This window comes from Larus michahellis, chromosome 9 (genome assembly GCF_964199755.1).
Source record: "Larus michahellis chromosome 9, bLarMic1.1, whole genome shotgun sequence".
Taxonomy (NCBI): domain Eukaryota; kingdom Metazoa; phylum Chordata; class Aves; order Charadriiformes; family Laridae; genus Larus; species Larus michahellis.
This window is the reverse complement of record NC_133904.1, coordinates 49838408-49860359: the sequence shown is the minus strand read 5'-3', so window position 1 is coordinate 49860359 and position 21952 is coordinate 49838408. Positions and strand designations below refer to the sequence as shown.

The following is a 21952-nucleotide window of genomic DNA, read 5'->3' as shown; positions in this document are numbered from 1 at the left end:
GCTCCGCCGTGCATAACGGTGACTTGGGAAGACAAACGCCATAACTCCGAATGTCCCTCCCCTTCCTTCTTCTTCCCCAGCTTTACGTACTGCCCATGACATCGTACGGAGTATCCCTTTGGTCAGTTGGGGTCAGCTGCTGTGTCTCCTCCCAATTCCTTGTGCCCCCCCAGCCCACTCGCTGGCCGGGGGGTGCGAGGAGCAGAAGCAGCCTTGGGAGCTCAGCAACAGCCAAAGCCACCAGTGCCAATCGCACCATTCCCATCCCAAACCCAAAGCACAGCGCTACACCAGCTGCTGGCCAAAAAGTTAACTCCATCCCAGCTGAAACCACGGCAGCGGAGCAAAGCTGACACCGAGATGCTGAAGGGGGTTTGGGGAAGGGAGACCCTGTCAGGAGGGTGAGGGAGGGTCCGTGGTGGAGCCAAAAGGGCCTCTCAAACCAAGGGCCATAGCTGAAGCCTCCTCTTTGCAATGCAAAGGGGGGGATGGGGCTCGCTGGTTGTCAGTGGGGAAGAGCTGGGAAGACAGACCCTGACCCCCCGCCCAGCACTGGGTGGGGATCGAGCACTCGGGGTCCATGGGGATGGTGAGGAAGGACACCCAGGTCCTCCTCCCCGCAGCGAGCAGAGGCTGCAGGAGCCAGGAGGTAAAGCCCTGGGCTGAGTTACAGAAACTTGAGCTAAAAGGCAAGAAAGGCTCCAAACTTTGAGGAAATCTGGATGAGCTTGAGCAATGAGTCTTGGTTCCCACCTCCCAAACCAGCCCAGGCACTGCTGGCAGCCAGAGGCACCCCCAGCTGGTCCCCAGCAGCGCTGGCTGAGCCCCAGGGGCTGACAGCCACCCTCAGACCTCACCAGTTGGTGGGGACCAGCCACCACTGGGTTGGGTCGCATGGAGCCCCAGGAGCCACCCGCCATGGGTGACAGCCCAGCATGACAGCCTTGATCCCATCCCTGCCCGGGATGCAGCACGTGCTACCAAGGAGGAGGTGGCAGGCATGTGGGGCAGGGGAAGGGGGGGCCAGACCCTGGCTGGGGGGTCGCTGAGCTTTGCTTTCCTCCTGGTACAGTCACCAAATTCCTCCACCCACCCCCCAAAGCGATGGCTGGAGCACCCACCTCTCGCCGCGCCGTGGTGGACATCCCCAGGTCCGCTCTGAATCTGCCTCCCTGGGATGAGACCACACCAGATTGGGGCCAGGAGCCACTGGCTCAGGCTCCGTGCTGGTTGGGAGCCTTATGGGCTAGCCAGGGGAGGGACGGGGACACACACACACACACGCACACAGAGCTTGTCTTTCACCAGGACCAGGAGACAAAGGTCCGCAAAGCTGCCGCAGCAATCCGCCAACCCGCTCCCCCCATCGAAACCCAAAACCACCTATTTTTTTGTCTTTTCCTTTCTCCTCCTCGGGAGGTTTCCAGCCATCAAATCCTTCCTGGGAGTCCTTCAAAGGGAAAGCGGCCACCCCATCCACTTGCTAAACCAGTCTGAGCGGTGCCGGGCTGGCAGGCGGGAGAGGCCCCCGGCACCCCCCTGCCTGCCGCAAACCGGGAGAGGACCCAGAAACCGGCCGGAGGGACCTTGGGTGACCCCAAAGCAAGGAGACGGACGAGCATCACTCCCCACGGGACAAAGGCATTGCCACCCCATTGCACGCCCCAGGCAGGTGGAGATGCCGCCAGCCAAGTGGGGACACCCCCCTGGCAGGCTGCAGTCCCCCATCGCTCCCGCACGGGGGGGAAGCGATTTTAGGATTGCTGAATTTTTCAGCCTGGCCATGACACAAGGGGAAAAGGCAGCTGGGTGATGGGGAAAGAGCCCCGAGGAGGCCCCAGTTGGGTGGTGCTGGAGCACGGGGAGGTATCACACCCCCGGGCAGGGACATCCAGCAGCTACCCCAGGCCTTCCTGGGAGAGGAGGAGGGCGGTGAGGAAGCAGAAGGGGCCGAGGTACGTTTGCAGGACAAATGGCCGGGTGGAAGGGGAAGATTTCTGCCTTCCTCCCCCCAAAACCCCAGCTTGGACCTTTGCCAAACCCAGAAAACAACCCGGGGCGGGGGTTCCCTGTGCTCCCACCTGGGCTGCAGGGATGAACCTGGGGGTCCTGCGTTGGGGTCTGTCCCACCAGCCCCACACGAAGTGGGAATAAACCCAACCCAAGGGAGGCACAATATAGACAGAGGGGTTTCAGCCGTCTGCCCTCCCCGAGCCCCACCTGGAAGAGCGATGCCCAAGAAATAAAGGCAATTTCCAGAGGTGCGGCAAAGCCCAGGCCTGTCCCAACAGCACAGGGGACCCCCCCAGCACCCACCGAGGGAAAAGCCCAGCTACGAGCACAACCCCAGCCAGCCACCAAGGAATCCACCCAGAGGACGCGGTGCTGGGTGACCCCCTGCCCACAGGGTCCTTGACGAAGCTCAGGCACTTTCCTCAAGGAAGGGGGTGGCACAGACGTTCCTGGGCTCCACCTTGCTCTCGGCCTGGGCACAAGTAGAGGCAAAGGTGAGATCTCAGGGGTGTTGGCTGGACATCACAAAGACACTGGAGGCTCTCAGACAGGTGGACAAGTTACCTGGGGGTGTCACAGGGTCAAGATTCTGTCCTCCAAAACAGGTCCTGGACAGCTTCCGGGTGAAGAAGCTTTGCCAACCGCTGCGGGCAGCCTCACCATGGAGGTCACGAGAGGTATGTCCCCACGCGTGGGGCATGGTGAGGGCCAGCAGCTCCCATGGGAGTGACAACCCAGCTGGCAGGCCCAGGTTCACGGGGATGCGGCAAGACCAAGGTCAAGCTGAGGAGCCAGTAGAGTCCATCACTGCAGTGGAGCTGAGACGGGTACAACAGCTCAGAGAAGAGCTGGAGACCCCAGCCTGAGCTTAAATGGGCTCCTGGGCCCGTGGGTGTTGGGTGGAGGTCTCGGGTGAGGCTGTTTACAGCAATTAAAGCTAATTAACACCCTCAGGGCTTTACAAGGAGAGGGGGCTGGGAGGAAACAGAGCTTGGACCTCATGAGATGGTGATGCCAAGTCCTGGGCAGGGGTTAGCACCCTGCTGCCTTTTTGGCAGGACCTCAGGGTCTTCTTTAACCACAGGGCGATGCCTGTGCTGGAGACAGGACTAACATCTGTCTGATGCAGGACCTTGTGTGACGCCCACACGCACAACCCCACAACTTTGTGCTTCCTCCCAAGACCTGGGGGCTTCACCCCACCTTCCCACCACCCACCCCAGCCTACGCCGACAGCTCCCCCCACCCCCACGGCAGTGCCCTGCTAAGGGACCGGGGAACGCTGAGGTCCAGCACCACAGAAGGTTTCCTAGAGGCAGGAGAAAGGATGAAGGGGGTGAAATCGGAGCTGGATGGAGCACGGGGGTCCCACAAAGGGGTGGGGTGGGGGGTCTGAGGGCTCCCCGAGCTCATCCGTCAGCGGTGACGAGGTGAGCGGGACCGGGCAGGAGGGATGTTTGCGCAGGGGCTGGAGCGTTTGCCCCGTCCCCGTAATGACACTCAGGCCATCACGGACCGGCCGACCACATGTGGGAGAGGCAAAGTGGGACAGAAAGACGGACAGATGGAGGGACAGAGGGACAGGCAGCTGGTGGCTCGTTCGGTGGCGGTGCAAGGGCAGGGCTGGCTTGGCAAGGTCCAAGAGCATCACCCCAGACACTGTCCCTGGGCCACCATGGGCTGGGGGAAGCGGCTCTGCACAGACTGGGGGCGGGGGGGGGCGGCAGAGGGACAGGGGACAACCCCGTTCTCCCCCCTCGGGTCACCAGGGTAAATGTTTACAGCTCCCGGGGCCCGGCAGCGGCTCCTTGGGGACATTGCAAAACCCAGAGCACGTTCACAGGGAGCTGTAGCAGGTCTGGGTCAGCCTCCTCCTCCTCTTCCTCCTCCTCCTCCTGCCAGCCCACATCCACCACCCCACAGGGCTGTCAGGAAAACACGGGGAATGGGGCCGGACAGGGGAAAAAACAGGGAAAAAGACATTTTGCCCCAAAACCGTGTTCCCGCCAATGTGAGCTCAGCCAGCTGAGAGAAGCAGCTGACGTTTTCCTCCCTGGGGGTACGACACAGCTGGGACGGGGCACATGGGGACACCCTGGGGCTACGTGCCACCCATTTGCAGCCGGAGCTGTCTCTGTCATCAGTGTGGCGAGTTTCTCCCCTGCCAGGTCTCAGCACCCCTTTCTGGGTGCGAGCTCTGTCTCGGCCACCGTCACCGCCAGCATCCCTGCACGGGGACACGGTTTCCCTTCGTTAACTTGGGAAACAAGCGCGTTTGGGGACGGGCTGAGGGGCCTGCGGGGCTGGAGGCCACTCTCAGCCCAGTGGCTGCTCCTGGGCTGCTGCCGGTCTCGCCGTGACGGAGCTGCGGAGCCGAAGCCAAGCGGTTCCAGGCCACCATCCAGCGGAGGGTTTTCATGGACACAAAGGTGCTTTTTTCCTGGGGAAACAGCGCCTCGGCGCCGCCAGAGCTCTGCCACCGGACACCATCGCCGTGTGTCCCCTCGCACAGCCACCTCCCAGCGTCCCGTTCAGGTCTGGGGACAAAGCGCTTAAGGTTTGACACGCAAAGGGCAAAACCTCACACAACACCATCGCCAGGGTGTTTTTCTTGGACAAAAAAGTGCCCGTTCTTGTTGCTTTTTGCAATTTGTTCCTCCATGGGTGAAGCCAAGCAGCTGGCGGGAAGCAGCTCGTCCCCCCCCTGGCCGCTCCCACCGTGGTGGCTCTGGAGCATCGTGTCACCCAGCGCGGTCCATGGGCGCCACCGGCTGCACGAGCGCTGCGTGCAGGGGGGACGCAGCACGGCGCCCGGGCCGCCAACAGGACCCAAGGCGGTATTTTGGGATGCCCACCCCCCCACCTGCAGCATTGCCCGGTCACCCCCTGGGGGACAGCAAAGGGCACCCCACGGGGGTCACCACCGTGCGTGGGAGGGAGGTGCCCCCCACCTGTGGCACCCTCCCACGGGCAGCGTGTGACTGCAGCCACCACCACGGCAGAGACCAGGGTCCCGGGGTGCCAGCCCTGGGGGGTGCTAAGCAGGCCATGGGGGCATGGGGAGCCCCCACCGGCAGAGGGACCCCAGGGCGCTGGCGGGTGGCGAGGAGGGGGGAGCCCCAGCAGGGCCACCCGAGGGAGTGCCCCATAACCAGACCTGGAGGTGGGGAACAGGAGGGTCCTCGGGGCACGGCCTTGGGTACCAGCACCCCCAAAGGGCCAGCACAGAGCCCAAGTGCCCCCCAAGGCCTGCAGTGCTCCCAGAGCGCCCCCCAGCACCCAAGGGCCTCCATATACCAAGGCACAGGGTGCCAGCACACCCAAAGCCCCCCCCTCAGCAGCTGGCAGAGGGTGCCAGCACCCCCAAAGGGCCACCCAGAGACCCCAAAGGGCACCCCCAGTCTCTAGCACAGGGTGCCTGCACACCCACCCCCCACCCTGAGTGCCAGCATCCCCAAAGGGCCACCTCGAGCCCCCAAAGGGCACCCCCAGCCCCTGGCAGAGGGTGACAGCACCCCCAAATTGCCACCCTGAGACCCCAAGGGGTACCCCCAGTCTCTAGCATAAGGTGTTGGCACCTCCAAAGGGCCCCCCTGAGTCCCCAAAGCCCCCCCTCAAACCCTGACACAGGCTGCCAGCACCCCTAAAGACTCCTGAGCCCCCAAAGGACCCCCACAGGCCCTGGCAGAGGGTGATGGCACCCCCAAAGGACCTCCTGAGTCCCCACAGCCCCCTCAATCCCTGACACAGGCTGCCAGCACCCCTAAAGAGTCCTGAAACCCCTAAATCTGCCCCCCAGCCCCCGGCAGCACCCCAAAAAAGCCCCCCCAGCCCCTGAAGGACTACCCCCAGCTCTGGCACAGGGTGCCAGCACCCCCAAAGGGCCTCCTCGAGCCCCGGGACGGACCCCCATTGCCCCCCAGCCCACCCCCGGCTGCTGCCAGCCCATCAGGAGCCAGGGGCACTGATCCTGACCCTCCCGGGATGCCGAGAGATTGTCAGAAAACCTTCGCCTGCTCCCAGGCATTGGGGCGCATTCACCCAAACTCCTCTACAAGTCATTTTTCCCTTTAAAATGTGACTTTTAACGAGCCGCTGAGCCAACTGATGGCAGCAGGAGCCACGGTGGGACGGGAGGGCATCGGGGGGGGGGGTTTAGCCCCTCTCCCTGCCTGGGGCAGTGGGGGACCACCCCCCCCCTTCATTGACCCCTCGGGGTGGGGGGGTTCATCCCCCTTCTCCACCTCGGGGGCCCGGGGTGCCGCAGCGGTGGATGCGGGGCTGGCCTCGAGGGGAGCCCCCCCCTCACAGGGGTCACTGCTGGAGCCAAAAGCCGGCCGAGACGCCGCAGAGTGTCCCGCTGGGGACATTTAAAAGGAAGGAAAAGCCACTTTTTTTTTCCCACAGCTCTGAAATCTCTTCCGTTCCTGGGAAAGGGGAGATTATTAAACCAAAAGCGGCCGTTCTGCCCTGCTCAGCCCCTCTCCTCGGCACGGAGGAGGCAGGAGAGGCCCCGCTGCGCTGCGCCCCTCTCCCTGCCCCACCGCTGCGGCCAAGCAGAGACACACACGGAGGGAAATCATCGACTTCCAACATTGTTCCTGCGTAGAAAAAACGTCAAACAGTTTCGTATAAATATCACAGCTCCAGAGTTTAAAATTGCATGTTGGTGGGGTTGGGTTTGGTTGTTTTTTTTTGAACAAAATGGAAAACAGAAACGCACCCCCCCAGCTGGGGGCGTAGGGAAGAGCAGGAGGGCAAGGTGGGGTCCCCGGCGGTCGGGTCCCCAAAGCCTCAGGGGAACAGAGCGGCCCCCAGACCCCTGGGGCGTTCACAGCCTCCCCCTCGGGGGTTTCTCGCCTTCTCTGGGCCAGGGTGTCCCCGGAGGGGTGGGGGCCATGCCGGGTGGAGGAAGGACACGGGGTGCAGCCCTGGGAGAAGCCGATCAGCTGGAGCACAGCCTTGGGAGAGGGGACACGCGGTGGGATGGGGACACACACACAGACCTCGCTGGAATCACAATCTTTTAGGTTGGAAAAGAGCCTTAAGATCTTTAAGTCCAACCTCAAACCTCACGCTGCCATGTCCACCACTAAACCACGTCCCTCAGCGCCACGTCTACACGTCCTTAGATACCTCCAGGGATGGTGACTCCACCACTTCCCTGGGCAGCCTCTTCCAATGCTTGACAACCCTTTTAGGAAAGAAATGTTTCCTAATGTCCATCCTAAACCTCCCCTGGTGCAACTTGAGGCCGTTTCCTCTTGTCCCATGGCCTGTTCCCTGGGAGAAGAGCCCGACCCCCCCTGGCCGCCTCCTCCTTTCAGGGAGCTGTAGAGAGCGAGAAGGTCTCCCCTCAGCGTCCTCTTCTCCAGGCTGAACACCCCCAGCTCCCTCAGCTGCTCCTCACCAGACTTGTGCTCCAGACCCCTCACCAGCTCCGCTGCCCTTCCCTGGACACACTCCAGCCCCTCAATGGCTTTTTTGTGGTGAGGGACCCAAAACTGGACACAGCACTCGAGGTGGGGCCTCACCAGTGCCCAGTACAGGGGGACAGTCACTGCCCCAGTCCTGCTGGCCACACTGTTCCTGATACAAGCCAGGATGCTGTTGGCCTTCTTGGCCACCTGGGCACACTGCTGGCTCATATTCAGCCAGATGTCAACCAACACCCCCAGATCCTTTTCCGTGGGGCAGCTCTCCAGCCACTCTGCCCCCAGCCGGTGGCATTCATGGAGTTGGTGTGGCCCAAGTGCAGGACCCAGCACTTGGCCGTGTTGAACCTCACACCACTGGCCTCAGCCCATGGATCCAGCCTGTCCAGATCCTTCTGCAGAGCCATCCTGCCCTCAGGCAGACCAACACTCCTGCCCAGCTTGCTGTCCTCTGCAAACTTGCTGAGGGTGGAATCAATCCCCTCACCCCAGATCACTGATGAAGACACTAAACAGAGCTGGCCCCGGCACAGAGCCCTGGGGAACACCAGCTGTGACTGGCCACCAAGGGGACTCAACCCCGGCCATGCCCAGCCCCAAGAGGGCCAGGGGCAACGCGGGGCTGGGGCCAAGCTCTGCCCCATGAAACATCTCAGCCGATGGATGGAAAGCAGAGGAAAAGGCATTTCCCAAACATTTGGCAGAGTTACTCCTAGGGGAGAGGGGTCTCTGTCTCCCCAGGCCCTCTCCACACTGGTTCCTCCTCCCCAGGCCCAAAGGCATGGGCTCAACAGGAGCTTTCGGGAAGCTCCCCCCACACCCAACCAGCCCCACAGGGACTGGGCGGGGACAGGGGTGTCACAGCTCCTCATCACCCTCCCTACCACCCCACAGCCGCGAAGCTCCAACCCCGAATCTTGACACCCTCCCACCGTGACAGTGGGGATGCCCCTACAGGTGGCATGGGGGGTTGGCTGGAAGAGGGGCACTCCTCCAAAATAAAAATTACAATTAAAAAGAAAAGCGTGTGGGCACAGTCTGCCTTTTTAACTTAGAAATGGTTGAACTGTCCCATAGTCTTCAATAAAAACAAAGAGCTGGCGGCCCCCGCCCTCCCCACCCCGTCCCGCCCCCCTTAAAACTCTGTAAAATCACAGTTCCACGTTCCGCAAAGTTTCCTTTTTTCGGTGGTGGTGGTGGTCTTGTTTGGGGGGTTGCTGTTGGGTTGCTGTTTTGCCCCCCCTTCTTGCTTTTTCTGTTCTCCCTGGCCCTCCTGCGAGCCCCCGGCTCCTCCCATGCAGCCCAGCACGTGCCGAGGGATGCAGAGAGGTAACGTGCCAGGGTCCCTTCTCCCGCAGGGACAGAGACACTGTGGCAGCAGCTTTCTGGAGAGGAAAGAGGCCAACAGCTATTGCTTGGGGCTGATGGCAGAGCACCCCCCTGCCTCTCTCCTTGCCGTGGCTCCCAGATTGTGTCCACAGGGACTGGGAGGGGACAGGGGACTGCAAGCACACGAGATGGAGATGGGCAAGAGGCTGAAGAGGCAAACGTGCAGGTCCGGAGGCCGCTGCTGGGTGAATCCTGGGCGAGGAGTCAAGGAGGAGCCTCCAGATGTTGCGAGCAGGGAGAAGCCCAGGAAAAACAAGAAACGGGTGCAAGGGAGAAGGAGGACCAGTCTGGAAACCATCTTTTGACATTTTGCATCGGTGGGGCTCCTGGAGAAGCCACAGTTCGCTCGCCGCCGGGCGAGCTCAGCCTCTCCACTCCTGCAGTCCCTCCGCCAAGCGTGGGGGGGATGCACCCCCATTTTCCACCGCCGTCCCCCCACCCTGATCCCAGCCAGGTGCCCCAGGGACTGGGGCTCCTCACATCATGATGTGCCGCCGGCGGTGCAGGGCCAAGTGGTCGGAGCGGGAGAAGCTGCGGTCGCAGTCCGAGCAGCGGAAGGGCTTGATGCCCGTGTGCTTGCGGAAGTGCCGGGTCAGCTCGTCGGAGCGGGCGAACTTCCAGGTGCAGCCTTCCCAGGTGCATTTGTAGGGCTTCTCGCCTGCGCAGGAGGAGCAGAGAGGGGTCAGCAGAAATTTCCACCACGTGCCGTACAGAAAAAAACAAGACTGGGTTTCTTGGCTGCAGCGAGATGGCCAGGGCCATGGGAAGCCCTCAGCATCTCCATGCCAGTCCTCTCACACCTCGGCGGTCCATGGGCGCCACCGGCTGCACAAGCGCTGCGTGCAGGTGGAACACAGCACGGCACCCAGACAGCCAGCAGGACCCAAGGCAGTATTTTGGGATGCCCACCCCCTCACCTGCAGTATTGCCTGGTCACCCCCTGAGAGACAGCAAAGGGCACCCCACAGGGGTCACTACCGTGGGTGGGAGGGAGGTGCCCCCCGCCTGTGGCACCCTCCCACGGGCAGCGTGTGACTGCAGCCACCACCACAGCAGAGACCAGGGTCCCGGGGTGCCAGCCCTGGGGGTGCTAAGCAGGCCATGGGGGCACAGGGAGCCCCCACCGGCAGAGGGACCCCAGGGCGCTGGCGGGTGGCGAGGAGGGGGGAGCCCCAGCAGGGCCACCCGAGGGAGTGCCCCATAACCAGACCTGGAGGTGGGGAACAGGAGGGTCCTCGGGGCACGGCCTTGGGTACCAGCACCCCCAAAGGGCCAGCACAGAGCCAAGTGCCCCCCAAGGCCTGCAGTGCTCCCAGAGCGCCCCCCAGCACCCAAGGGCCTCCATATACCAAGGCACAGGGTGCCAGCACACCCAAAGGACGCCCCCAGGCCCTGGCAGAGGGTGATGGCACACCCAAAGGGCCCCACTGAGTCCCCAAAGGCCCCCCCAGCCCCTGACACAGGCTGCCAGCACCCCTAAATACTCCTGATGCCCCAAAGGCTACTCCTCCAGCCCCTGGCAGCACCCTCAAAGAGCCTCCCCAAGCCCGCAAAGGATGCCCCTAGGTCTGCCACAAGGTGCCAGCATCCCCAAAGGGTCTCCTCGAGCACCCAATGGACCCCCCCAGCCACTGGCAGAGGGTGCCAACACCCCCAAAGGCAAACCTGAGCCCCCAAAGGATTCCCCCCATTTTTTGCAGAGAGTGCCAGCATTCCCAAAGAGCCTCCTCGAGCCCCTAAAGTGCCCCCCAGCCCTGGCAGAAGGTGCCAGCACCCCCAAAAGACACCCCCCCAAGCCCAGGGACGGACCGCCATCGCCCCCCAGCCCATCCCTGGGTGCCCCCAGCCCATCGGGAGCCAGGGGCACTGATGCTGACCCTCCCAGGCAGGGGGTGCAGTGCTGGCCCCTACCTGTGTGTATCCGCCGGTGAGCTTTGAGGTGGGAGCTTTTTGTGTAGACCTTATTGCAGCCTTCGAAGTCGCACTGGTGGATGCGCCGCTTCTTCAGGTCAGGGGAATCAGCTCGCTGCCCCCGCGTCGCCGGCCTGCCGGGAGGAGGGAGGGATGGAGGGCATGGCCCCCACGCCCACGGACCCCGCAGGGCGCCCAGGGACATGGCCAGAGGAAGGGGGGTCAAGGAGGGGGACACACATCCAAGGAGACTCACTCTCTCTGGAGGTCCTGGAAAGGGGCTGGGCCGCTCTCGGAGGCACTGTCCTCACTGTCGCTGCTCATGGCCATAGGGTACATGGAGCCTGGGTCAATTTTCACTGGGGGGGGGCGGGAAAGAAGAGCTATTGAGAAACAAGGAAGAAGGGGGTGAGGCTTGTGAGCAAAGAACAGAAACACCCCACAAACAAAAAACCAAACCACCCCCGCAGCAGAGGACCAACCCTCCCCCTACTCCTGCAGCACCCCAAATGCTGCCCCCCCCCCAAATAAAATATAAGTAAATTTTGGGAGATGGAGAAGCCCCCTACGCTGTCCAGTGCAGCAATACAGGGTGCACAACTTGGGGGGGTATCCCTTTCAGCTGTCTGCTCATGCTCGGAAGAGGGGAGATAGAGGGTCCCCACCCCGGATAAGGTCGGAAGCTGGGAATGTCCTGGGGAAGGGGATGGGGGGAACACGGTGGGGGGGCAGCTGAACTGAAACCAGAGCACTGGCGGTGGGATGGGTGGCAGGCAGTGTCATGCCCCATGTGTCCCCTTTGAAGGCACAGGCTGGGAGGGGTCAGGGGGACTTTTGGGGACCCATCCTTTGGGTGAAGGTGGCAGATGTAGGGAGGCAGATGGTGGGTGAGGGGACAGCCCATGGTGGAACGTCCCCCTTCCCCCAAAATGTCAGGGTTTCCCCTGCATGTGCCCTTACCAGACCCGGCGTTCTTGCCGTCTCCCCCGATAAGGGGTACGGTGATGGCGGTGACGCCGTCGGTGGGCATGGTGGTGTAGACGACGGGGAGGGACTGGACCACCACGGGGATGGTCTGGAGGTTGCCCATCTTGCTGGGCAGGTTGACAGAGGGGATGGTGTGGATGACGTGGAGGATCTGCTGCCCTCCGCTGCCCTGCGTGGAGGCCAGGATGGAGCCGGGCGAGAGGACGGCTGGGATGGCTGAGGTGGAGCTGAGGCCGGAGGGCGAGATGGAGACAGTGGCGGGAGCGGGGAGCGGGGGAGCCACCAGCAAGGGGGAGGACTGGACTGAGGTGGGGGGCGGCGGCGGTGGGGCCGAGGCCGCTGCCACTTTGGATTTGTTGAGGGAGAGATCGACGGGCTCGGCCTGGGGCTGGCCGCAGTCGCTGGCCAGCAGCTCCTCGGGGGGCTCCGTCTTGATGTCAGACAGCAGCACCGGGGGGTCGAGGGGGCCCTCAGCCAGCAGCGCCGAAGAGCTCATGGCGGGCGTCACCTTCCCTGGGCCCTGCAAGAGACCCCGCAGCCCGTGAGGAGACCTCGGTGCGTGAGGAAACGGGGAAACTGAGGCAGGGGTGGAGTGGGCGTGTGAAGGGCTTTGGCCGGCCTCCCCCCCACAGGTGGCCACCCGGGCTCCCCGGGGCGGTACCTCAGGGCGGGGTGAGGGGACGCCGGAGGCGGCTGTCCCGGCGGAGCGGGAGAAGTCGGAGGCGCCGGGCGATGGCCGCCGGGGCCGGCCGGGCCCTCACGACGGTCCCCTCAGCGCGAGCCGAAAGCGGGAAGGGGAGGCCCCGCCCCCGCCCCGCGCGCGGGCCCCGCCCCCGGCCCCGCCCCCCGCCGCCTTTGTGCCGCCGCCCGACCCCGCCCCGCCCGCGCGCCCCGGAGGGCAGGGCGGGGCCGCGGAGGGGGCGTGGCCGCCGCGGGGCGGTGGCGGGCCCCGCCACGCTCCCCTCCCCCGCGCCTTAAAGGGGCCGCGTCGCCGTTCCGCGACCACCACCACCCCCCCCCCCGCGGTGTAAGGGGAGGGGGCGGCGGCGGGTCACTCACCGCCCCGGCGGCGCGGGGGGGGCTCCTCGGCGGGTGCGCGGCGCTCATCCCCTCCGCGGGCAGGATCATGCTCCCGCCGCGCTCCGCCGGCCGGGCCGGGCCGAGCCGAACGAGGTGTGAAGGGCCCCGCGGCTCCACCCTGGCTCGGCCCGGGGTGGAGCTCCTTAAAAGGGCCCGGCCGCCGCAGGGAGGGGCTGCGGGCACGGCCCCGCCCGGCCCCCGCGGGAGGCACCCGGGAAGGGCCCCACCCGGGACACCTTCACCCCCCCACCCCCCCCCCATCCCCCCTTCGGACACCTTCCCTCCCCCCCCCGGACACCTTCACACACACTCCCCGCTCCGGGATACCTCCCCCCCTCCCCCGAAACGCTGCGGAACCGATGGACGCCCCCCCCCACCCCCAAAAACGTTAAGGTTCCCCCAGCACCCTCACACGGTCCCCCCTTGCTGGGGTCCCACCGGTACCTGGGCACGCGTGGGGGTGCCCGGCACGCAGACACACACACACACACCCCCCCGAGCAGCACTTTATCACCCCAGCACGGACACCGGCTCCCCCCGCCTCCCCGCCACGGGCCCGGACCCCCACGGGCAGGGACCCCCGGCACGTACCTGAGTGCGGGCTGAGACCTTTCCCCCCCCCACCCGAGACGGGCACTCGGAGCCCCCCACGCACACTCACACAGGCGCGGCCCGGGCCGGCCCCTCCCCGGGCACACCCAGCGCACACGCCCTGCACACACACACCCCCCCGCACACACACACGCACCCCCCCGCACACACCCCCCCTGCGCACACACACACACACCCCGCGGCAGGAGCCTCCCAGCCCTCTCATGCAACGGGGTGGGGTGGAGGGAAGGGGGGGGGGGACCCTAAAACACAGGCACGGCCAGGGACCGCCCCCCCCCAAGACCCACACTCAGGCAGGGACCCCCAAAACACACACCAACCCACACTCAGACATCGCCCGGACCCCCAAAGCACCCCCAGACTGAGCCAGGGACACCCCCCACACCCCCCCAACACCCTCACATATCACCGGGACCCCCAAAGCACCCCAACACTCAAACAGGGACCCCCCCTTGACACCCTCACACACAGCCAAGGACCCCCCCCAACGCACCCACACATCACCGGGACCACAAAAGCACCCCCAGACTCACCCAGGAACCCCCCCAGAAACCCTCACATACAACCAGGGACCCCCCAACACCTCCCCACACAGATATCACCGGGGACACACCCCCCAAACACCCCCACTGCAAGCCAAGAACCCCCCCATACCCCCACACAAAGCCAGGGACCCCCAAAACACACCCCCCCACACTCACACATCACCAGGACCCCCATAACAACCCCCCCAAAAGCAGGGACCCCCCCCAAGCACCCCCACTCTCAGCCAGGGACCCCCCACAGAGCCAAAGACACCCCCCCCGTACCCCCATATTCAGCTGGGGACCCCCCAACACACACGCTCAGGCAAGGACCCCCCCAGCATACCCCCACACAGAGCCAAGAACCCCCCCATACCCCCACACAAAGCCAGGGACCCCCAAAACACACACCCCAAAAGTAAGGACCCCACAAACACCCCCACTCTCAGCCAAGGACCCCCAAACACCCCCCCACACACACATACCCCCGGGGACCCCCCCCAGCACACCCCTCTACAGAGCCAGGGATCCCCCCAGTACCCAGATATTCAGCTGGGGACCCCCCCAACACACACACACAGCCATCGACCCCCCCAAACACCCCCATTCCGAGCCAAGAACACCCCCAATACCCCCCCACAAAGCCAGGGACCCCCAAAACACCCCCCCACACACACTCACACATCACCAGGACCCCCAAAACACCACCCCCCAAGAGCAGAGCCCCCCCTAAACACCCCTACTCTCACCCAAGAACCCCCCAACACACCCACACACACTCACACACCACCGGGACCCCCAAAACACCCCCCCGAGCTGTGACCCCCCCAAACACACCCACATCCAGGTACCATCCCCTCCCCGGGGACAACCCCAGACGGCCACACGACTGCTCCCCCCCCAAAAGGGGACCCCCACCCCCAGCACACACTCCCCGACCCCCCCCGGGACTCCAAGACCCGCCCCCTCACACCTGGTGGCGTCCCCACAACCAGGCCCATTTTACGGGGGGGCCACAAAGGGAGGGACTCCCCCCCGGGGCCCTCCCCAGCCCCGCTTTGCGGTGGGGGGGCCGACTTGCATCTCAAAGCCCCCCCAGGGCCCCTCGCTGCCCCCCCCTTGCACCCCACTGGGCTTTCATCAGTGAACTGAATTCCTCCGTCCTCAGCCCGGGCGCAGCCGAAATCCACCCAGGCCGGGGGGGGGTGGCTGAGGGGACCCAGCCGCGCCCCCCCGCAAAGCCCCATGTCGTGGGGGGGTCGCTGTACACCTCCACCCGCACCGGGAATAACTAACGACCCCCCCTTATTGCCCTAAAGTGGCTCCGGGAGGGACGTGGGGCGCCCCCAAACCACGGCGTGACCTCGCGGGGGGGGGGGGACGACAGGCGTGGGAAAACACAGGCAGCTGCCTTCCATCTGCCTGGTGTGTGTGTCCCCCCTCGGGGTCCGTGTCCCCCCCCCAAACACCGCGGGCGTGGGGGGGGGGGGCACACCCCGCCGCTGTCACACCCCCCCGAGGAATTTCCTCCTCTCTCCACCCTCCGCGATGCCGGGGGGGGGGGGGGGTCACCAAGAATGGGAGGGGACGGACACACGACACATTTTAGGGGTGGGGGACGACTCCCCCAAAACCAAGATGGTCCCTCGCTCCCCCCCCCCCCCCTTTACTCCCCCTCCGGCTGGGGATGGGGGGGAGGGGGGGGCTATTTGAGACCGTGTCCGCTCCCGACTCGCTCGGCCGTGCCTGCAGGCAGCCATCTGCTCCACCCCCCCACACCCCCCCCTCGGTTAACACCCCCCCCACCCGGTTAACCCCCCCACACCCGGACACTGGCGGGGGGGGACACACACACACACACACACGCAGACGGACACCCACGAGGAGGGTCGGGCCCTTTAAGAGCAAAGGGCGTGGGAGGGGGGGGGGGGAGGGGAAGGGCGGGGCTCAACGCGACGTCGCCCCACCGGCCCCCCCCCACCCCCTCCCATCGTTCCCCCCCCCACAACGGCCGTGACCTCCCAAGCTCGCACCGCCCCGGAAGCCGCCACGATGGGGGGGGGCCCAGCGGGGGGAGAGAGGGGGGGGAGAGGGGGAGGGAAGGGCGGGGGGGGGCGGGAACCGCCCCCCCCCGCCCTTCCCTCCCCCTCTCCCCCCCCTCCCCCCCCCACGCCGGGCCCCGCTCTCCCAATTCCCCCCCCCCCAGCAGGTCCGTTCCCACCCGTGGGCGCTGCCCCTTTAAGAACCCCACGCAAGATGGACGCGGGGCTTCGCCCCCCACACCCCACCCGCGGGTTTTCGGAGGTTGGGGGGGGGAGGGTGGGGGAGGTGTGCGTGTCCCCCCCCCTCTCAGGACTCACTTTCCCCCGCGACTCCTCCGAGCGCATCCCCGCCGCCGCCCGACCGCCGCCGCTGCCCCCGGGGCGGTGCCGGGTGGGGCGGGTGGGGCCCCACGGGCGGGGAGGGGCGGGGCCGCGTGGGGCGGAGCTCTCCCCCCCCATCCCCCACCCATTTTTGGGTGTGGGCACCCCCCCCCTTCCCTTCCACCCCCCACCCCCCTTCATCCCTCCCCCCCCCCCCAAAATATAATCAAGGGGGTGCCCCGCCCTGCGGTGACATCATCAGCAGCCAATGGGCGGCTCCCCGCGCATCCGGCGTTGCCATGGAAACAGATACAGGATTTGGGGGGGGGTGTGTCCCATCCCCCCACACCCCACCCCACACAGCCTCCCCCCCCCCCGTCAAATTTTAGGGGGGGAAGGGCATGCCTGCTGGAGGGGCTGAGGCCTGGCGAACTCGTGTCAGCGATGGCTGGCCCCATTTTGGGGCCATGTCTCCCCCACTCACAGGTGACGGGAAGGGGAGCGTGTGTCCCCCCCCTGCACCCACGCTCCCCCCACCCTCCAGGGACACGGAGCACCCCCAAAATCCCGTGGCCGACCACCCATGGGTGCCCCAGGGGGACATTCCCACAGGGGGGGACACACACCAGGCCCTGGCTACACCCCTGCCACTCACCTAACCCCCCCCCAAAATATCTGGGGGTCCCTCAGCTCCTGCCAAGGTGAGCCCCAGCCTCGGGGGGGGGCCCCCCACGGGCAAGAGCACGTGTGCTGAGTTAGCCAGGGCTCAGCTGCAGCCTGCGATGCTGGGCTGGCCAAGCCCCCCCCCCCACTGCACCCAGGGCAGAGCCAGGGTGGGGGTAACCACCCCGTGCCCCCCCCACAAACCACAGATCCCCACCCTGACCCCCACCTCAGCGTCACCAAGCTGCAAGTCCTGAAATGCCAGGGAACCCCCCCAAAAAAGAGACAGAGGATGACTTCGGGGGTCAGAGAAGGACCCCCCAGGGCAGGGGGTGACGCTGGGGGGGCCCTGCAGCTCCTGGGGGGGGCAGACACACCCCTCCCCACAGTGTCAGTGCCTCCTCCAGCAGCTCTGCCCCTAGGATGGACCCCACATTTATTTATGTTTATTTACATTTATTTACAGAGTCAACCCCTTTCCTTGGCCTCCTGCCCCCCTACCCCCGCCCCAGGAAAGGGCCCCCCCCTCCGTGTCCCTTCTCCCAGGGGTCCCTTCAGCTTCGGGCATCTCAAGCCCCAAGGGGAAGGTCCAGCCCAGGGCCATGGGGACGGCCACCACTGCCAAACTGAAAAAGAAAAAAAAACAAACCCCGAAGTGTCTTAATTGTTATAAATTGCTGTGACGGCCCATCCGCCCCCCCAGGGAGGGGCTGGTTCTTCCCAGGTTCAGCGTTTTCCTGGAATCTTGGCCATTAACTGGGATCAAGTCTTGTCGGTCATTGGCAAATTCTGGGTTTTCTGAAGGTAGTTTATGCGTCAAAGTAGGAAAAAATATTTAAACTTCAGGAGCGAATGGTACCTAGCTATTATTAAAGTAATTTCCTACCAAATTTCAGTTTTACTCAAAAGTTTCTGAAATACAGGTAAAAAAAAAAAGCGACGGAGTGTATTGGCCCAGTTTTGTCTTTATCTTCGTCCTTCGTTTGGCCGGGAACCTTTTTGAGAGAAAGATAGTAAATCAAAGCAAACCAGCACCCCACAGCATTTCTGCCCAAATAATTAAAATTTGGAAATTTTAAAAGCTGCTGCTTTAACGCCACCTTCGGCCACCCCCCAGGAAAGAGGAGGGCGGGTGGCAAACAGGGAAGGTCACTGGAGAAGGTGTGATGGACGCGCTGGTGGGTGCCAAGGGCCACCAGTAGCTCTCGAGTCTCTGGCGCAGCAGAACACGGGCCAGAAACATCTCCCCAGCTCCAGAAACGGTGCGCGTTGCTCTTGCCCGCCCTGGGAAAAATCAAAGCACCCCGGAAATGGGGGTGTGTTGCTGTTGGCCCCCCACCCTGAGGCGAGGAGCTTTTGTGGAGTACGTCCAGACCCCTCCTCGATGCAGTGAGCGGGCACAGCAGCTTCGTGTCACTGCTTTCAAGGTTAACCACGGGTGCCATCATCGATTCCACAAAGTAAAACCCACAGGATCTTGGCAACGCACCATCCCACCTCTCCTGCCCCATGAGCCTGACCCACCACTGCTGGCATCCTGAGGTGCCCAACGAGTCTGATCCACCACCACTGGCATCTTGAGATCCCTCATGAGCCTCATCCACCACTGTTGGCTTCTTGAGGCCCCCAACGTGCTTGATCCACCACCGTTGGCATCTTGAGGTCCACTTGGACGGAGGTGTTTATGCAAACGGCTTTGGCTCTGCACGGAGATGATCCGTTCCCACCGCTCTGTCCATGGAGCCAAGTCCCTCCATCACAGCCACAGCACCAGATTCTTCCAGCCGTGGTTCCATCAAATGCCCAGTCGCTTCCCTCCCAGTGCGGGTCTCAGACCCTTCCAGCCTGACCACTTCGTTCTTCATGTGCTGAACACTTGAGCAACCTCAAACATCAACACGGTCTTCTTCAGAAATGTATGGAAACATGGATGATAAGGTGGAAAATTGAAAGAACTATTGGATTCAAAGGGTTGAGATGAGCATTAGGAAGTCCCAGTGGTCACTGGTTATGGAGGAGGTGACTATTCCTCCTCTCTCCAGCACTTTTGAGACCACAGCTGGAGCCTGTGTCCAGTTTGGAGCTCCCGAGTACAGGAAAAGCGGGCATGGAGATACTGGAGCATGTCCAGGAGGTACAAGGAGAGGCCAAGGGCACTGGGTGAGTGCTTACCAGGAGGGTACCAGGCTCTTTGTGGAGATGGGTGGTGGTGACAGGACAAGAGGCAACAGCTCAAGCTGCAACATGGGAAGCTGCAATACATGGATTTTTATTATTCATTTTAAAGCCATGAGGGCAATCACCCATTGGAACAGGGCTCTTTGATAGAAACACCATCCTTGGAGACACTCAAGTCCCTGAGCTATCTACCCGGACCTGCCTGGAGCAGGACGACGGACGTGGAGACGGGGCCTTGCCTGCATAATGCTGTGGCAGGCCGCAATTGTTTGAGATACGGCACTGTACGATCTTAACCGCCCCAAATTATCCCTTCCCCACCTCACATATGGGGAAGATCCCTTGTCTGGCCAAAAGCGATTCCCCAGAAGGTCCCTGAGGCTGTATGTGATTCAGATGCAAGATCTTCTGAACTCCAGGCCCTCCAGGATGGTGCAGATGCCTCTCATGAGGCACCTTGAAGCCACAATTAAGCAGAGCAAGGCTATTGTGAGGGAACTTGAGCTCAACCTGCAGAACCAACATCACCCACTGGAGGTGTCCGAGGAGCTCACTCCCAGGTGGAGAGCAGGACCTGGTGTCCACCCCACCCAGCCACTTCTCTGGAGCCGGTGACACTACCGCTACTACGTACTGCTGAGGAGCTTTGGGAGAGCTCCAAAAGTTAAGCTGATGTGAACACAGCTCATCACGGGGTCACCCTCAAGTCGACCCTACTTGAGTGATCCACGGCAGCAAAGGAAACGGTTGGAAAAGCCATGAGCAGGGAGGCACAGCACAGATGGACACAGCAAGCCCAACCTGCCCAGACCCCTTTGGAGAGGGACAGCTGAGCTCACGGCCACCAGCCCATCTCGCCGGCCACACAGCAGCTCTACCAGGAAAGGAACAGGGCCAAGCAGGGGCCTTAATTCAGTTTCTTCATGCCAAGTGGCATCAAGTTCCTACCAGTTCCAAAAAGAAAAAAGGATGGACCTCTGCAATGTCACCAAGATTGTCCGGTTTGGCTCTTTGGGGCCAGACGTGTTTTTGAGACAGCAATATCTGGAGCAGGCATCAACTTTTTTTGTTTTGGATAGCAAGAGCTGCCAGAGTCAGGTGGAAGAGTCCCCCAGAAGGTAGGGTGAGGGTGCTGGAGCCTGACCCACCAAGCCTTGTGCTGAGCGATGCCAGGGCAGGGTGGCCAGTGGCTGGAAAGATCCTGCCTGGCACAGCTGGGGCCTGACTGACCCTCAGCTCCAAAAAAGGCCCCAAGGTTTGATTTTGGGAGAGAAACAGACAAAACACAACACCCTACTGTCGAAAAAGGGAAGGTGCTTGCCCTGAAATAAAGCCACCCGCGTATTTGGGCCCACACGGCGGGTGGTCACTTGGCAGTGTGTGCACAGAGCAGCGCCAGCAGCGTCTCTGCCAGGGCAAAAGGAAAACGTTGGTTTCAAGAGCCACCCAAATTCATGTACTTTAGGAAAACAGATTTGTAGCACGAGAGAACAGCAGAACTTTAGCTCCCACCATCGTACCGCTGGTCCCGGAGAGGCTGCAGCAAGCCGGACTACCTGCATGCAGGGTTTGGCTCCCGACCTCCTATCAAACTGCAGTTTGGTACCTCCCCATGTTTCCCCCCCTTAACATTATCCCACTTTCACACGTCAAAGTTTATCCCCCGAGGAAACACAACGGCAGCTCCTTGCAACCATGGAATTAAGGCAGCGCTTCCCACTGTCCTGTCCTGCATCCCCGGCAGAAGAGCCGCCTGCTCCGAGAACCGGCCGCAGCAGAAGGTGCTTCAATCTGCGCTGGATCTTCTGCTCTCCTGAAGCCGTGACCACTGCCTGTGCCCTCCAAGCAGAGCCCTTCCCAGTAATCCCTCGGAGGTGATGTTCCACAGCATACGGAGCGGCAGCGACTCATCCTCTTGCTCGGCAGTGCCGAGGCCACGGTTTGGGTGCAGAAAAACCGTGAAGTTTCTCCACTGCCCGGAGTGAGAGCAGGGACCGACCTTGTCCAAGCGGTGGGGCAGCATCCGCAAGAGGAAACCGTCGTCACGTTTCGGCTTTGCTCCAGCCCAACGTCAGGGAAAAGTGAGATTTGCTGTTCCCACTCCAGGACCAGCACAGCATTCCACACCTGCACGCACCGAAGACAAAGGCAAACCCTCCGCTGCATCTCCCGCCCATCCACAACTTCTCCAGGAACTCCGGCACCTGAATTGTTAATGGGAATCTCCGTGTGCTCCTCTCCCACGGGGATGCTGACTTGAGGATTCTCCCGGAGCACACACCCAGCCTGACCGAGCACCGACGCATCTGCTGCGAAGGCGGCGCAGGACGCGGGTGTCCCATACCCTGAAGATCCAGAGCAGGTGGAGGATTCCGTGCGGAGCCCACTCTCGGCTCTCCGGCCCCGATGTGCCCTTCAGCTCCCCGTTCTCACATAACAGGCTCAGAGTCTTTTTCCCCCCCCGAGTACGTGTGTGGGCAGGGATACACGGGACAGCACGATTTCCAGAATACAAAGAGCGGGGCTGTCACCACACCCTTTTTTATATAGTAATTTGATGCAGCAAGAGAGAAAAAAGGAAGAGAGATGCTGGCAAGCGTCAGCTCAGCTCCCACCCAGCAAGCCAGAGATTCCCCTAACTCACAGAGCTTTTGTTGGTTTAATGGAAATGCACACAAAAAAAATTAATTAAAAAAACACACAGTAATGGCAAATAACGTTGGTGCCAAACACCGTCCAACTGGCTCGTGGTGAACGCAACTAACACAGCTCATGCACACACCACCCGCAACTGCCA

At 63.0% G+C, this 21952-nt stretch overlaps 1 protein-coding gene across 5 annotated transcripts; it reads right to left on the bottom strand.

The window, feature by feature from the left end:
• Positions 1–6590: 6590 nt before the first annotated feature.
• Positions 6591–16440, bottom strand: KLF8 (KLF transcription factor 8). 5 transcript variants are annotated; one of them, XM_074601227.1, is made up of 5 exons: positions 16312–16440; positions 11709–12255; positions 11005–11107; positions 10749–10882; positions 6591–9495 (listed from the first exon to the last, which is right to left on the bottom strand). In XM_074601227.1, the coding sequence occupies exons 1-5, from the start codon at positions 16336–16338 to the stop codon at positions 9314–9316; spliced, it is 993 nt and encodes a 330-aa protein (XP_074457328.1). In that variant the 5' UTR covers positions 16339–16440; the 3' UTR covers positions 6591–9313. The 5 variants fall into 5 exon arrangements, with proteins under 5 accessions (XP_074457328.1, XP_074457327.1, XP_074457329.1 ...); XM_074601226.1 differs by having other exon boundaries at positions 6597–9495; positions 11005–11131; XM_074601228.1 differs by lacking the exon at positions 16312–16440 and adding an exon at positions 13407–13490 and having other exon boundaries at positions 6597–9495; positions 11005–11131.
• Between the last annotated feature and the right edge of the window lie 5512 nt (positions 16441–21952).